The sequence below is a fragment of the Triturus cristatus genome, chromosome 2_1 (genome assembly GCF_964204655.1).
Source record: "Triturus cristatus chromosome 2_1, aTriCri1.1, whole genome shotgun sequence".
Classification (NCBI taxonomy): domain Eukaryota; kingdom Metazoa; phylum Chordata; class Amphibia; order Caudata; family Salamandridae; genus Triturus; species Triturus cristatus.
This window is the reverse complement of record NC_140581.1, coordinates 345,433,997-345,450,896: the sequence shown is the minus strand read 5'-3', so window position 1 is coordinate 345,450,896 and position 16,900 is coordinate 345,433,997. Positions and strand designations below refer to the sequence as shown.

The following is a 16,900-nucleotide window of genomic DNA, read 5'->3' as shown; positions in this document are numbered from 1 at the left end:
CATTGAGATCGGCACAAGATTGAAACCTTGAAATGGAAATAACTGCCCAAAGAGGTTGAGTGCATGATAGGATCCACAAGGTGTTACAACCAACTTTGAAGATCATTGTGTGCTGATGTTGGATTCTACTTGACTAAAAATCAACCCATGGCTACAACGGGTGTTCTGATCATTAGCGCTTACACTGCAGTGCTGTTATTTAAAAGTTAACTCACCGGCGATTGCTCGAGCTTCTCTTTGTTGTGCACGCCATCGAGGTTCCTTGAAGTGATCACAGAAAGTGCCACATGTCACGAGTGCAATGCAACATGGGAATTGCATCGCGTTGTGATGTGCAACCTGATTGTGCCTGAAACAGCGTCTGTTTAATATGGCAACGCAATTGCATAAATAAAAGGGGATCAAAGACCACGGTGTCAGCGAACACTATTTGAATAAATTAAATTGAAGAGCATGTTGCTACTGAACTCAATTTGTGGAAGGATTTATGCATGTTAAGAAGATTCGGCCAATCGAGTGCATATGTGAACTGTTTACAGACTACCGCACACGAATGTGAGGATTGTTGCAGTCTGCTACAACTGTGACTTCAATTTTTTTAGCTTGTTTTCTTTATTAACTTGTTTTTTTCTGATATTTTTAAACCAGTGACTACATATATATATCTATAACATTACCATTATTGTACTGTTTTTGCACATGTTTACAGTGTGTGTACATTACTCTGGTATTTTTTTTTAAGTGAATTATTTTGAAGATAGGGAAACCACCATTATGGACATGTCGTCCATTATAGCTCCACCCAAATTATTGCAAAGTCCTGGAGAATCCCCTTTACCATGGGAGGATTGGATAGAATCCTTTGAAACGTTTTAAGAGGCTTTTGGTGGGGAGGACTTTATAGCTTTGCGTAAGGTGGTGTTACTTAAACATAATTTAGGTATTGAGGGCAGGAAGGTGTTAAAAACCTTACCTATTAATACAGATAAGAAACAAGTTGTTATTAGTGAGAAAACAAGCGATAATGAAAGTAAAGAAGAGAGTGAAGAGGTGGTAAAGTTACATTACGACAAAATAGTTCCCATTGATGAGTATATTGAGGTAATAAAAGCATTAAAAGAAAATTACGGCAAAAAGATTAGCATTGTAGTAGAAAGACATACATTTTTTTCTCGATCCCAACTACCAGGAGAGTCTGGAGCAATATATTTCTGTATTGAGAACACTTGCAGACACCTGTAAATTTAGAGACCTTCATGAGGTGATCGTAAGGAATAGTTAACAAGTACGCATTAGTGTTAATTGATTACCATTCCAAATGGCCGTAAGTGGCATTTACTGGGGACATTAAAGCATATGGGGCCATATGTATCAAAATGTTCTTTTGCGATTCTCAAATAGCGATTTTTTGCGACTCGCTATTTGAGAATCGCAAAATGCTATGTATATAGGATTTGCAAATAATTTTGCGAATCCTACATATTCCTTAACTGCGAATCGCAAATTGCGATTCATAATTAAGGAATACCTCGCCATTCATTCCTATGGGCCTAGAGGCCCATAGGAATGAATGGGAAGACATTCTCAATTAGAGAATAGCAAATTGAGAATGCAATTTCAAGGGTGCCAGGGTGTCAAAAGGACACCCTGTTGCACCCCTGAAATGTGCATGTGTGCACATGTGGCACACGTACATGCCCTGAGGGCATGTATGAGCGCCACATGACACTTTAAAAAAGTGCAACAAAGTGCATTTTTCAAAGAAATCAAAAATTACCATCAACTTGAAGTTGGTGGTAATTTGCGATTTCTTAAGGAGAAATCGCAACACTTGGGTGCATTTTACATTGCATTTAAGGAATCGCAATTTGCAATTCCTTAAATGTTTTTGCAAAATAAGGAATCGCAAAGTTTGCGATTCCCTATTTTGCGAGGGCCTTTTGGGATGATACATCCCAAAAGGCTTTTTCTCGTTCGCAAACAGGCCGCTTCTGAGAAATGTTAAGCCATGTTGCAGGTCCCCCTGATGGTCTACCAGCCTGGTACTCTCGGGGTGGGATAAAAAAGGTTTTAAAACCGCATCTGTGATAGGGTACTATTTCCCAAGTTTCTTGAAACATAATTATGTCACCGCTATTGATAAAAGCTTTCTAGTCAAACTGGACCAAATTGCTCCTCAACCTCGCTGTATTCCAAGAGACTTGAGACAGGCTGCTGCACATGGATAAAGATAACATCTTGGATGTGGGATATGATGTTGCAGTCTCCGGATGTAGTGAGCACAACAAAGATTGTTTATGTGATGTTCCAATAACCGGAACAATTTCTTGAGCCAAGTTGGAGGATGCCCAAGGCCGGGTTTCGGCAGTATTGCTGAGGTTTAAGGAAAACCCCTGAACAGATATTACGATCAGGATTACAGGACTATTTCAGACAGGTCCAATTGTAGAGTCCAGTCAATCGACGATAGATGTGGGGGAAGAGATTTGAGGATAAACTGTCCTATCTATCTCGGTATGTGAGATTTTAGGTCAATCTTAGAATTAGCTGGTGGCTGGTGGGAGGGTTTGAGTTTCTAAGGTTAATAAACCACTCACAAAAGAGGAATGGGAAAATATCAGCTTGACAAGATCTAAATTGTTGTTCTTAGGTGGTAACCGGGTCACACTAAGAATGTTTGAGTGAATTACACATTTCCGAACATCTCTGATCCAGTGAGTGACCTTGTTAATTAATTAAGCCTGGTTTTCCCGATATTGTGTCTGTAGATTGGGCCTGCCGGTCATATAAATGAACCTATTGTATAGGGGGTGTCTGTATTTGGACCTGCCCCCGAAGAATTTTGCAGATGTGAAGTAGCTAGACTAGGGATATCAACATTGGGATTCCTAGCTGTAATGAATCTGGGTCGGAGATATGAATGTTCCATAACATGGGGAGATTGATGTATCCTAATGTCCTCCCCAGAATGGGAGCCCATTGGTCTAACTGGGGGGGCTACAGTAGGCATGGGGGATTGCCACTGATTGTTGGTAGAAAGGGGGCGGAGAAGTTACCAGATACTTCTCCAGCCGTGGACCATGCAGGTAAGAGCGGTGTGGCCGGGTTAGGGGGGAATTTGACAAACGACCAGGAGGGAAAATTAAATAAATAATTATTTTAACCTTCATCGGCGTCTGTCAAAATAGCCCCCCACCTGGACCCACCGCTCTTACCTGCATGGGCCGAGGCTGTACTTCTCCTAGTTGGATGTGTAGGCCTCAAGGATGATTCTCCTACTGTTCGATGGGGTAGCCTATTAGATGGACTATTAAATTGAGTAGTGGCCCCCTCTGTTGACAACTGAGCACGCTCACTCTCATGTCTTTCCTAGGCAAACCCTGGCGGATAGGTCTCTGATAGTAGTTGTATTATAGTTCTTAAGTCTGTAATTTCTGTACTCATAAGGAAAATAATTTCCCAAAGTTCTTTTATTTGATCTCTTTTCTCATCTGCCACTGGAATCCGAGTAGTAGTAGCGGGTCTTGGCCTAGTCTTGCTATTTAATTCATCAGCAGGTGCCAAAACTGAGAACTGATTGGAGCACAGTATAGTGGGTTCCAACGGGATTGCGAGATTAGAGCAATCACTGACTGAAATGTCAGCTCCTAAGGTAATCTCTGGGGCAAGGACTGTATTGGAGGTGGATAGGGGTTCACTAGAAATCAGTGGCTTACCTTTATTACCCTTTTTGTTGAATAAAGGAACTACTTTTTATTTTGTTTTGTGTCTAATGGTTTGGGGGCATCAGGAAAAAAGTGGCATTTCTACTTCTTCTATAAAATTGTCAATATCTTGCAGTGTAAACTTATTTGCAGATATCAGGAGCTTTCTTATTAGTAGGCTCAATTGTGTGTTTTTCGATGAACTTTCTTTCCCCATCACAAATTAGACTATAGAGCATTAGTTGCAATAATACGCACTATTAAACCTAGGCTGCCCCACTCAGTGAAACTGGGAGATATATCCTTCGAACTTAGGTAAATCACTCTCACATAAACTCAAAGAATTGGGGACCAATACTCATATATACTTGCAAACCAAGTCCCTACCCAGCAATAAGCTTGTTCACAGATATGGACCACCTTTCGCGATGATATAACAAACATCACTTAATGGGCTGAGTCCTGTGGCTGGAGAGCTGTTTGACTGAATGGAAGCCAACAAAATAAAGCTGCATCTGGCCTGGTGGTTTGCTTTCTCCTCAAATACTGTACTGCTATGAGTAGTTTATCTTTCCAAGATGATATTAATAAAAAAGAAAGATAAGAAACAAACTGGTTGGCCAAGTAAGTTAACAAAACAGTAAATTGAAATGGGAGCCGCTTCATGACAAGCAGTTTCTCTTTAGGTATCCAACACACTATTTAATCAGTACATCGTCTCAAGGGAGGGCTCTAGGACAATGCAAGTTGGTGCTACATCGGGCAAGGTCTTACCAGAGTTTAAGATGTGAGCCTCGGAAAGAGCCATGGGGTGGCCCTGCCCTGGCTACTCTTGGCACTGACGGGCACCCGACGGGCTCGTCCTTGGCTCGTGCTTAGCCTGGGCGGTGCCGAGCAGCGGGATTGCTAGGTGCACTTTATAGCGTAAGTTTGATTCAGCTGTGGGCAAAATAAACGGGCCTACTCTGCCGGCCCCAAGGTGTCCTGAGACACAAAGTCCCTCTCAATGGTGCTTCCGCCGATGAAGTTTCCCGCTGTTACAAGTTTGTGTTGACTTCAGAATACATTTGTAACAAGAAAATAGTGGAGAGTCTTCCTTTGTTGCATATCAGTACTGTTGGACTAGGCTCTCTCTGTAGGGTCACCCCCAAACCTTTTGCCTTCACATCTCCTATGTTTGTTGAATTTGTGTTTGTTGGCCTTAGGACTTTGTGCACTTTTCCACTGCTAACTAGCGCTAAAGTGCTTATGCTTATGCCCTAAAACATGGTAAAATTGGCTTACACCTGATTAGCATTTTTTATTTTCTTATAAGTCCCTAGTAAAGTGGTATACCCTATACCCAGAGCCTGTAATTTAAATGCTGCCAGTGGGCCTGCATCAATTATTGTGCCACTCACTTAAGCTGCCCTTGTAAAACATGTCTCAGCCTGCCACTACAGCATGTTAGCAGTTTTAAAATGCTTATTCAACTTGACAAAATAACATCTGTGCTAAGCCTAAAACTCCCTTTTTAATTGATATAAGTAATCCCCAAGGTAGGTCCTAAACAGCCCCTAGGGCAGGGTGCATTGTAATTGAAAAGTTGGACCTGTACTTTTAAGTTTTACATGGCCTGGTAGTGAAAAACTCCTAAATTAGTTTTTCAGTACTATGAGGCCTATCACTCTCCCATTAAGATAACATTGGGTGGCCTTATCCCATTTAATAAGTTCTAATGTTTGATTGGGAACAGGTAGGAAAGTCAAGTTAGGGGGGCAGAGCTGTCACCTACCACACTTGCACTTCAAAGGCATTGGCTAAGTTTACACACAAATGATTTCCCATTATTCTTTTGAGTCTCCATATGGGCTAGGGCCAGGGGAGGGAGGAAGGACATTTGAGACACCTCTGAGAGGGGAAAACTATGAAAGCTCCTCCTACTTAAAAACTGGCATCAAGTGTAAGTAGCAGAACCTCAGACCCAACTCTTCAGATCACTTCTAGACCTGTGGAGGACTCAGAAGAAGGACTGCTCCATGGCTATGCTGCAGAAAGGACTGCTCTGTTGCCTTGCTTATCTGCTGCCCTGCTGCCTGAGTAAGAAGTGCTGGACCTGCACAATGAACCCAGGACCAGCAGAGTGACTCCAAGGGTGAGTTGGCTGGCCTCCTGATCAGAGCCTAAGGGACAGAAAAGACGCCAACCAGCTTGAACCCTGCACCTAGTCTCTGCCTGCTGTGAATCGAATCCCCCCAAGTGGCACCCCACCAGTCCGGGACATTTGAACTGAGGTCTCCAACAGAACCGACGCAGTGAAATGCAAATCCGCCACAGCTCTTTGCAGCTTCACCTCAGAACCAACGCAGCCTCAGCGCAAACCCGTATTGCAGACCGTCGGAACCACTGCTGAGTGACATATCCTTAAAACAAGCCCATATCACAGCCTTCGTAGCCCATTGGAAGCACCAGTGCGCTCCGCATCCACAACGCAGACATTGTATCGTTCCTTGGGACCGCTGCTGCTCAGTGCAAAGTGCCAACGCCTTGCATTCAGGACTTAAGGTACATTTCTTAACAGGCATAATTGGTCCCCGTGGCTGGCCTGAACTTCATCTGGATATCTTAAACTTGTGACTTTCTCCTGGTCCTGCGCAACCAAATAACCACAGATGGCGCTTTGTCCTTTTAAGCACTATTTCTACCTAAATGTTAGAAATTACATATCTCTGGTTCCACTAACTGGATTTTTGATGTTTTGGTGTTAAATAATTTATTACATTTTACTCTATTCTTCGAAATTGTTGTGGGACTTTTCTTGTGTTGTGTTCTCACTTTATTACTATTTAAGAGCTGCAAACATTCTTAAAACATTGCCTCTAAATTAAGCCTGGTTGCTTTTGTGCCAAGCTACCAGTGGGTTATGCACAGGATAATTTAGTGACTTTTTGTGCTTCACCCTGAAAAGGATTGTGACTGTTGCTTGAGAAGGGTTTTACCCCTCCCCCCCTTAGACAACAACCCAATTTCTCATAGGTACCCTGATAGTTACAGTTACTGGTCCTTTTCCCTTCGGACATTACTAAGTTGGTAATCTGTGCTCTAATGGCCTCACCGGTTGTACAGTGCACTGACATCTACATTTTTCAAGTCTGCACTCAACAGCACCCTACCAAACATATAGATGCAAACTTTGGGCACAAAAAGGAGTTACGCAATGTGATTAAATCTCACAGCATACTCAAATGTGTCAATGCTTAATTTAGTCTGTTTGCCTTTGCTGTCCAATGCCTGCACATACCTTGCTGTTCTTATGCCAAGAGCTGTCATTGTCTTAATTCCACCTCGTTGTTTTATGTTAACAGCAGCATCCAGTACATCCTCAGTTGAACCATACTTGTTCAGGTTAAATTCATTGGTTACATTTTCACCATACTGGACAATTCCAACCTTAAAAACCAAGTGAAAGAAGGATTAAGCATCATTCAGCAGCACAATGATCACATTTGGCCAAAATTCAACCAAGGATTGCGTTAATGATTAACCATGTGTAATAAACTAAATGAATCCGGAGTGTATATTTTCAAAGTTGCAAAAATTATAGCCAGGTATACAAGAGATGTCAGCAAAAAAAGTAGGAGCTGTGAAATAACTAAAAACATTTTGCATTGTCACACTTGTACATAAAAAATTGTGGTGCAATATGTGGTTAGAAGCGAGAAATAGCACAGGACATAGTTGAAGGGAAAAGAGATTCTGAGAAAACCACACATTCAAAGTAAAAAGGAAGTAACAGGATACCAAGAAAGACATGTATGCAGGTGGACAGCTCAACGCATATCTCCCCCCCCATACCCACCAATCGCTTCCTTTAAGATTCATAACGCTTATGCTGGTGTCTCTGGTGTGAATTTACATTTTACTTCAACAAACTGAAAAATAGGACATTGCCATGCTTGTGAGCCAGATTGTGCATTCGGGGTATGATACCTCGATTCACAAACTATCAGTAAATCTAGATAGATTACACCTACGCCTCAGTGAATTCCACGACTTGCCCCGAAAATGTTGTGACAGGCGTAACCCTCCATGGGTGCTTACAGAGGTAAGCAGTTACACCTGTGTATGTGTACATAGCGGTAAGTGGCTACCCAAAAGTGAATTTGCACTTGCTAACTATATTTAATTTTCTCTTATGGAGAAACTCTTTCACCTCGACTCCCACCAATTGCGATTGTATTCTGTTTGCTGTATTCACTTAAGATAGCAGTAAATCAGTGATCGTTTCCAGTGTGGCAATAGTGAGAGAAAAAGGTTTCTGAATACCAACAAACTCAAACATTACAAGGCGTTTTCGCCTTAAACGCCCTATATAGGAGCAGATTTACTCATATAACATTACTTGATACTGATACAATATTATGTATGAGTAATTTGCAAATGCAAATTTGCATTTTTGTGAGTTGCCATTTACAAAACACACTCCAAGTCATATGGGCAAGTGGCTGTGTGATGTTTCCAAAGATTGTGGGTATGCTCCATGACCTGCACATCTATTTACATCAGTGTTCAATTTGTCTCTTCCGTGTCCTTGAAGCCACAAACATTTTAGGGTGCTCTCAATACCAACCCACCAGGGTATAAATCCACTAGGGCTGAAACCAGCCTAGAACAATGTTCAACAAAAAACACCAAAGCACACCAAATGGTCGTAACTATCATCCAATTTCAATGATTTGTGGTTCAACCAGTCAAAATGAATGTCCTTTAGAAGAATTCCACAACAATTGTGGAATCAGGTCCCTTTGCTTTGTTTATTCCATTTCATTACACATAGAAATCAACAGCAGCCGACGTACGTTTCGCCTCCCTGGGCTTTCTAAAGGCTGCAAAAACATATGCGCAGACTGTTTGCTGTATTACATTATACAGTTTTACATACAAAACAAACAAATGCCCTTATTGTTGTGTTTTGAACACAGTAAGGTAAGAAAGAAAAAAAAAGAAAGAAAAAGGAGAGAGACAAGAATGTGCATCACAGTCAGTCAAAAACCAAAGATCCCTCAAGAAATTCACACCTAATGATGCCCCAAATCATTGTAGTAGCAGAATAGATCCAAAAAGTTCCAACCTAGACGTGACATGGTTTTCGTTTAATTTGGAGAAGAGGAGAACACACCCTGTGTTGAAGCACAATCAAAGTGAATTAAAAAACGACGCATTTAAGAAATTGTCTAAGATTAAAAAGATTTGTATAGTTTTATCCATATATAAACCACCACCTATTATGATCACAGGCCACATGGCTACAGAGGATAAAATATACTTCCTCATGTGCCTGGCCATTATATTTAAAAAAAACGGGCCAGACGAAAGAACCTCACCTTAGATTTAATATACTGAGTTCAATTTCTCATCTCAGATTGCAAAGTTCCAATTAAGTGCAATAGGTCATAATTATTCCTAAATGTGAACAAATGGAGAGCAAACAAATTCAAAAAACCATAAGAGGCAGCTATAGATAAAAAAAATCCTAAAGATTCACTAATATTTAACAGCCAGATCAAAAAACAGATTACAACCCTCTAAGATTGCTCCCTGTCACAACCCGCAATACAGCTTACCAATAAATGATGTGAAAAATCAATCCGACTGGCAGTCATGTCAATCCCTGTTGTAAACCGCGTTAATTTCGTCATGAACCATGGAGGAAACTTTTCTCTTCCACGAGTGTAGGACCTTGATACGTCCTCTCTACAGAAAACATAACGAGACAAGTCCCAAGATATCTGTTACCAAATTGTCCTATTGAGCATGCTGTAAACAGAGGTTTGCACATAACCACAAACCAAGCTGTGACTATCCGATCTCTTCTACCTAAATTAAATACCTTGTTTCAAGAGGCAATCCGTGCACCTCGTAACCGGCAGCAGCGCGCTTTTTGATATGCGGACGCTATCTTTTTAACTCTCCACACTCCAAATTAGTGAAAATGGAGAGCGTACTGAGGTTTCTTTCCATTCTAGAATTTGCCCTTGAATATTTAAGTCTAAAATTTAATTACGGATGTTTCATTGTATATTTAAACAACAATAGACAAGTGCCATAAGTAAAACTTTTAATTAGCCCAAATTTGTATAGTACAATACCTAACATTTAGCTTCTTATTGTACATGATAGTCCTCGTCTTGAATAGCTCCAAATGTTTATGAGCATCTAAGAACCCATCACTGTATAGAGACATTAAAAACAAAATAATATAACTCTGTGTGAATTTATGTCAATTCCAAAAACGAGGATCAAGGAGGGAAGTAAAGTTACAAAGCGGACTACGTTCTTAGGCTCTCATGGGCATAATGAAATATCGTCACGTCGCAAGAAACTGGAATAAAAATTATCAGAGAACTACATTTCAAGATTTCCCTATTGAATTTAGAATTGGCAAATGGTGAAAGGAGGATCATCACGTGTTATATTCGTGCCGACGTTCTAACTCGAGCCCAGCTTTAGAAAATATGAACAAATTAAATGAGAAATAGAAAAGACAAAAATGTCAAAGACATATTTAGAGATTTTCATATTGAGATTGATGTTAATAAATGGTGAAGGTAGATCAACCAAAAAGGTAAAGACCCATGTTCATTATACCTATATAAGTGATGATGCACCCAAGAGAAGAGAGAATGATTGGTCAAGAAATAGTCATCAAGGAGATAGAGAAAGCAAAGTTACAGTTACAGTCAATACTCAATGTCAGTATTATTGATTCCAGAAATTCACACATCTCCTTGTCGATGTTCAAACCACATTCTGCCGCACTCAATTTAATGATCCATTCTACATAGTTGTGACATTCTATTTCCACCCCTCAGTCCGGGAGTAGCCACATCAATGCCATGAAAGCCCAATTTCATCAATTCATGTGACTTATGTGTTGTGTTAAAGTTAACCGCTAAAGGACACTGTATGTTGTTGTTGCGTATCGCTCGAATATGCTCTTGAATTCTCTTTTTCAGCAGGCGTATTGTGCTACCAATGTAGATTTTTTCACAGATGCACTTAATACAACAAATTACAAATTTAGTGTTGCAGTTTATGAAGCTCCTTATTGTGTAGATTCTCTCAGTGTAATACTAGAATCGGTTGATTTTATGCATTCCAAAACAACATATGCTACAGGAACCACACCAGTGGAAACCATTAGGAGCTGAAGTTGGCCAAGTTGCATTTATCAAAGGTGGTATGAAACTCGGGCACAAGTATTGTCTTAATGTTCAACCTCTTTCATGCACAATTGTGGGTTTAGGTCCGATTGCACTTTGTAAAGTGGCATCATGTGTTTGTAAATCCAATGCTGCCTTAGAATCTTATACAAATCAGTACTTATGGTAGTATAGTGAGTGATAAAAGCCAATTTGATCCTATTTTTATTTATTGCCTTCTTGCTATCTGTCAAAAGGCAAGTTCTTTTTACTTTGTTGACCTTTCTTCTTGCTTCTCTAATCACAGTCTGTGAGTAACCTCTGGCCTGTAATCGATTTTCTACAATTTCCAATTCTCGATCTTTTCTGGTTTCATCACAACAGCATACACATGCCAAAGTAGGTTTAAAAGGTATGCAGTTCCTAACAGAAGAAGAGGTCGTTAGAAGCCTGAAGAATCAGAACAGGTGATCTGATCCCTTAGGAGCATAGATGGCCTGCCTTCCTTGCCCTGGCTCCAGCCTAACTACAGGGAGTATGCAGCCCTAGTGTGGAGACAGGACACAGCCTATTCAAGTGTAAGTGGGGTTGAGTCCAGCTCCTTACTCACATCCTGCCACTGATGGCCCATTCAGTCACCCCTAAGCTCACCATTGTGTGTAGTCATCTATGAGGAATAAACAAAGGCCAATTGCCAACTACATCCAGTCACATGACCCAGAGACAGGCTCCCGCGCTTGTTTTGAAAAAAGCCCGGAGATATTTTCTAAAAATATTACAGTGCCACACAGGGTCCCCCTCCGAAGGCTCTTTGAGCCCCGGCGACCACCACCTCCCCAGGGCTTCATTTAAAAAAATTATGCCGGGTGTGCACGGACTAACTATAACTTCCCTGTAACCTTTGTTTATATTTTTTTATATATATACATGTACATAATGTAACACAACTATTAAAAATGTATAATTTACATTTTTATAATTTTTTTGGTTTCATTCTTCGAATTTACTAAGATAAAAAGCACATTATACATATTTTCTTAATTCAGATGAAACATACCACATATTAACTATTCAAATAGAATACATTAAATAAAATACCAAACAAATACAATTTATAACTTAAAAAAACTAAAAAATACATTTACAAAAAATATTATATAAATGTAAAAATAGATAAAAAATGCTAAAATATAATATAAACATTTTAATTATAAACACATATTAATAGTAATTATATTTAATCAATATTAGGAAAGGTATTGGAGTCTGGGATTACTATATAAACTATTCTCACCCCAGTTTACTTTGGACGGGTTAAATATATTATTCCCACTTCAAACATCGCAACAGTAGGGAAAACGTTCGACTTCGGAGAGGTAAGATTTACTATTCCAGCTCCAGTCTGTGCAACAGTAGATAAACTGCTTCACTTCACACACATTACGTATTTGAATAACCCTATTAATTTAGAAAAAATATAAACTCATTATAAATATTATTACTTAACATAATATCTATCTATCTATCTATCTATCTATCTATCTATCTATCTATCTATCTATCTATCTATCTATCTATCTATCTATCTATCTATCTATCTATCTATCTATCTATCTATCTATCTATCTATCTATCTATCTATCTATCTATCTATCTATCTATCTCTATCTGTCTATCTACACATATATATAAATGTATACATATGTATATGTGTGTGTATATATATATATATATATATCGCCAGTAGATAGTTATAGTTAGGACCTATTTTCCATAGGAAATCCGCAACATTCTATTGGGAATATCGTTGGCGCCGGTTGACGAATCCTCACAAAATTTTCCAAACTTTTGGCCAGCTCCGCTCCGCTCCTACCCTGAAAGTTTCGTGGTGATCTGTCAAGCGGGGGCCGAGAAAAAAGGGGGGTCTCGCACCGTAAGCGCACCCTCCCCGAACCGAGCGTGCACCCTCCCGATCACGCGCTGAATGCTAATTGGCTGTCGAGTGTCTCTCTACATTCGAAACCAGGAACTGTTGGCGGCCATTTTCTGCCTCGGTAGAGGCGAGGATGAAGAAGCAAGGGGAATAGGTGTGTAAAACATATAAAGGGGGCAGAGTGGAAATACTCTGACCCTCTAGAGGTGCTTAGGGGGTCCCAGAAGGACCCCCTGGGGCCCCCCTTTTAAAAAAAACAAAAACGGCGAAATGCGCGCATGGTGCGCGCACCCTATTGCGTTGGATGCACGGATTCTCTCGCAGTGGGTGCGCGGATCCACGGCAACGTTTTTTGAAATCATTGGTTGTATGACAACTTTCTACACTGAAAGGTAGGGTGTATATTTTTGTTTTTTAACCCCTTCCATGCTCATGACGGAACGGTTCCGTCATGAGCATCGGTTGCGCTGTGCTCATGACGGAACCGTTCCGTCATGGCCCCGCCCGCGCTCGAACCCTTCAGCACCGCGGGGGAATTCCCGCCGCGCTGAAGGGGTTAAAGGTATGATTGTTATTGGTTAACAAAAACAGATTGTAAGGAACATTATATATGATAAGCTGATATGTTGAAAAGTCAAGCACACTTCCTGTCTTGTGTAGGAAGATTGTGTGCTGAACTTGTGACCTGTGAGCTCAGTGCAGTGTTCCTTGACCTGTTTCTATGGTAACAGGCAGAAGGCAGATTGGGGGAAGGGTTGAAATGTATTTCAGTTGGAAAGGGTTGAAATGTTTAACCAATAGAAATGTGTGTTTGCTTTTGAGTTTATGTGCGAAGGATTGTGATTTGATGTTTACATGTATATGTGTGGAAAATGAAAGGGAAACTTTTTCATTCTTTTCTTTTGCTGAGAGGTGCACAGTGCAGAGATTCTGTAAAAGAAAATATGGTGAGTGATTGATATACTCCTTAATCTACAAAAGAACTTGAAAGATCAGTTATTTAATAGTGAGGGGATGTATCTAGACTATTTTGATTTTAATCAGACTAATGTATTTTTCCTGCTAAAGTGTAGGGAGTACTTTTTTTCTCTACAATGTGTGTGCATGTAGAAACCATTCTGTGATAAGCATTTGTGGTTTTCATGTGTTTGTAAACAGATAACTGTGCACTTTTTATATTTTGGTAGAATTAGAAACCAGTCATTGTTTATGAATTTGTGAAATGAGTTATGTTATGTTTCTATACTATTATGTAGTACTACTTCTAGATGAAGAAATGTGTTTTGATATAGTGCAAGGCATAGTGTTGTTTGTCTAGAATCACACAGTGAGTCTGTGTGCATTTGGGAACCACTGTGAGAGAAGCACTTGGTAACATTGTGTATTTGCTGACAGATAACTGTTTTAACTTGTCATGTTGTGAAGTTTTAGTAGCATTAGAAGACAGTTATGGCTTATGATTTGATTAAATGAGTCAGGCTTTGACAGAAAAGTGCAGTCCTGAAATATGTAGATTGTGTGCAGTTCCCTTACCAGTTGCACTTTAGTGAATGAGTTTTGGTAAACTCCTGTGGGATAGTGGTGCATGTCTAGAATCACAGTGTGAGTTAGTGTGTATTTGGGATCAGTGTGAGAGAAGCATTTGGTGATATCATGTATTTGCCTACAGATAACTGTTTTAAAACCTGTCATGTTGTGAAGTTTTAGTAGCATTAGAATCCAGTCTTTGCTTATGCGTTGATTGAATGAGTCATGCTTTGACACTGATGTGCTATACTTAAATATGTAGATTGTGTTCAGTACCATTAACTCTTCCAGACTATGGAATGAGTTTTGGTAAACTCCTACGATAGTGTTGATTGTCTAAAATCACACTGTGAGTCTGTGTGCATTTGGGTAAGGATTGTGAGAGAAGCATTTGGTAACATCGTGTATTTGCTGACAGATAACTGTTTTAAAACCAGTCAGGTTGTCAAGTTTTAGTAGCATTAGAAGACAGTTATGGCTTATGCTTTCATTAAATGAGTCAGGCATTGGCAGTAAATTGCAGTCGTGAAATATGTAGATTGTGTGCAGTTCCCTTACCACTTGCACTGTAGTGAATGAGTTTTGGTAAACTCATAGGGATAGTGGTGCTTGTCTAGAATCACACTGTGAGTTAGTGTGTATTTGGGATCAGTGTGAGAGAATCATTTGGTAACATCATGTATTTGCTGACAGATAACTGTTTTAAAATCTGTCATGTTGTGAAGTTTTAGTAGCATTAGAATCCGGTCTTTGCTTATATGTTGATTAAATGAGTCATGCTTTGACACTGATGTGCTGTACTTAAATATGTAGATTGTGTGCAGTCCCCTTACCCCTTCCACAGTAGTGAATGAGTTTTGGTAAAGTCCTAGGATAGTGTTGATTGTCGAAAATCACACTGTGAGTCTGTGTGCATTTGGTAAGGATTGTGAGAGAAGCATTTGGTAACATTGTGTATTTACTGACAGCTAACTGTTTTAAAACCTGTCATGTTGTCAAGTTTTAGTAGCATTAGAAGCCAGTCTTTGCTTATGCGTTGATTAAATTAGTCAGGTATTGACATTAAAGTGTAGTCGTGAAATATGTAGATTGTGTGCAGTTCCTTTACCACTTCCACTGTAGTGAATGAGTTTTGGTAAACTTCTAGGGATAGTGTTGTTTGTCTAGAATCACACTGTGAGTCTGTGTGCATTTGGGAACCACTGTGAGAGAAGTGTTTGGTAACATCGTGTATTTGCTGACAGATAAGTGTTGTAAAACATGTCATGTTGTCAAGTTTTAGTAGCATTAGAAGACAGTTATGGCTTATGCTTTCATTATATATATATATATATGTTGTGAAGTTTTAGTAGGATTAGAATCCAGTCTTTGCTTATGCGTTGATTAAATGAGTCATGCTTTGACACTGATGTGGTGTACTTAAATATGTAGATTGTGTGCAGTACCATTAACTCTTCCAGAGTAGTGAATGAGTTTTGGTAAACTCCTAGGATAATGTTGCTTGTCTAAAATCACACTGTGAGTCTGTGTGCATTTGGGTAAGGATTGTGAGAGAAGCATTTGGTAACATTGTGTATTTGCTGACATATACCTGTTTTAAAACCGGTCATGTTGTGAAGTTTTGGTAGCATTAGAAGCCAGTCTTTGCTTATGCTTTGATTATATGAGTCAGGCTTTGACATAAAAGTGCAGTCCTGAAATATGAAGATTGTGTGCAGTTCGCTTACCACTTCCACAGTAGTGAATGATTTTTGGTAAATTCCTAGGTATAGTGGTTGTTGTCTAGAATTACACTTTGAGTCTGTGTGCATTTGAGAACCACTGTGAGAGAAGCATTTGGTAACATCGTGTATTTGCTGACAGATAACTAATTTAAAACCTCTCATGTTGTCAAGTTTTAGTAGCATTAGAAGGTAGTCTTTGCTTATGCATTGATAAAATGAGTCAGGGTTTGACACTAAGGTGCTGTGCCATGTACTATTCTGTTCACTGTGGCAGAAGTGAAAATTTAAAAGATTTACCTAAGCACTGTCCTAGAAGTAGTCTGATTATTTAGTCAGTTTCTAAGTACCAAATAGACTGCTTCAAATGTCTATGCAGTATGCATGTAGTGTTCTAACATACTATACACTTGTCTTTTACACCTTCAATTCCCTAGTCAGTATCCATACACTTCCAGGAAACATCCGGTCACTTCCTTTGCAGTCCTCTAGAGACCCATTCAACAGCATGTACTAATCCATTCACTGTGCCAAAACACAAACACTTTTAAATACACCATGACACTCTCTTTCTAGTACTCTAATGATTCAGTCACTGCCTAAGTATTCATGCACTGAGCCAGGTCTCAGCACATGGACTTCTTCAAACCCCTATCCACTATGCATGCAGTCCTCTAAGCACCTACACACTTGTCTTTCACACCTTCAATTCCCCAGTCAGTATCTGTTCACTTCCAGCAAACACCCTGTCACTCCATTTGCACTCCTCTAGTGACCCATTCAGCATCATGTACTAATCCATTCACTGCGCCAAACCCTAATAAATTCACCCAG

The 16,900-nt window shown here is 39.8% G+C and overlaps 1 protein-coding gene across 2 annotated transcripts in view; it reads right to left on the bottom strand.

The window, feature by feature from the left end:
• The window catches only part of ITGA1 (integrin subunit alpha 1), an 880,323-nt gene that overhangs the window by 446,873 nt on the left and 416,550 nt on the right, over positions 1-16,900 (bottom strand). For both annotated transcript variants that reach the window (XM_085631246.1, XM_085631248.1), the window contains exon 7: positions 6,985-7,133. In XM_085631246.1, the coding sequence (XP_085487372.1) occupies positions 6,985-7,133 (149 nt within the window). The remainder of the gene's footprint in view (positions 1-6,984; positions 7,134-16,900) is intronic.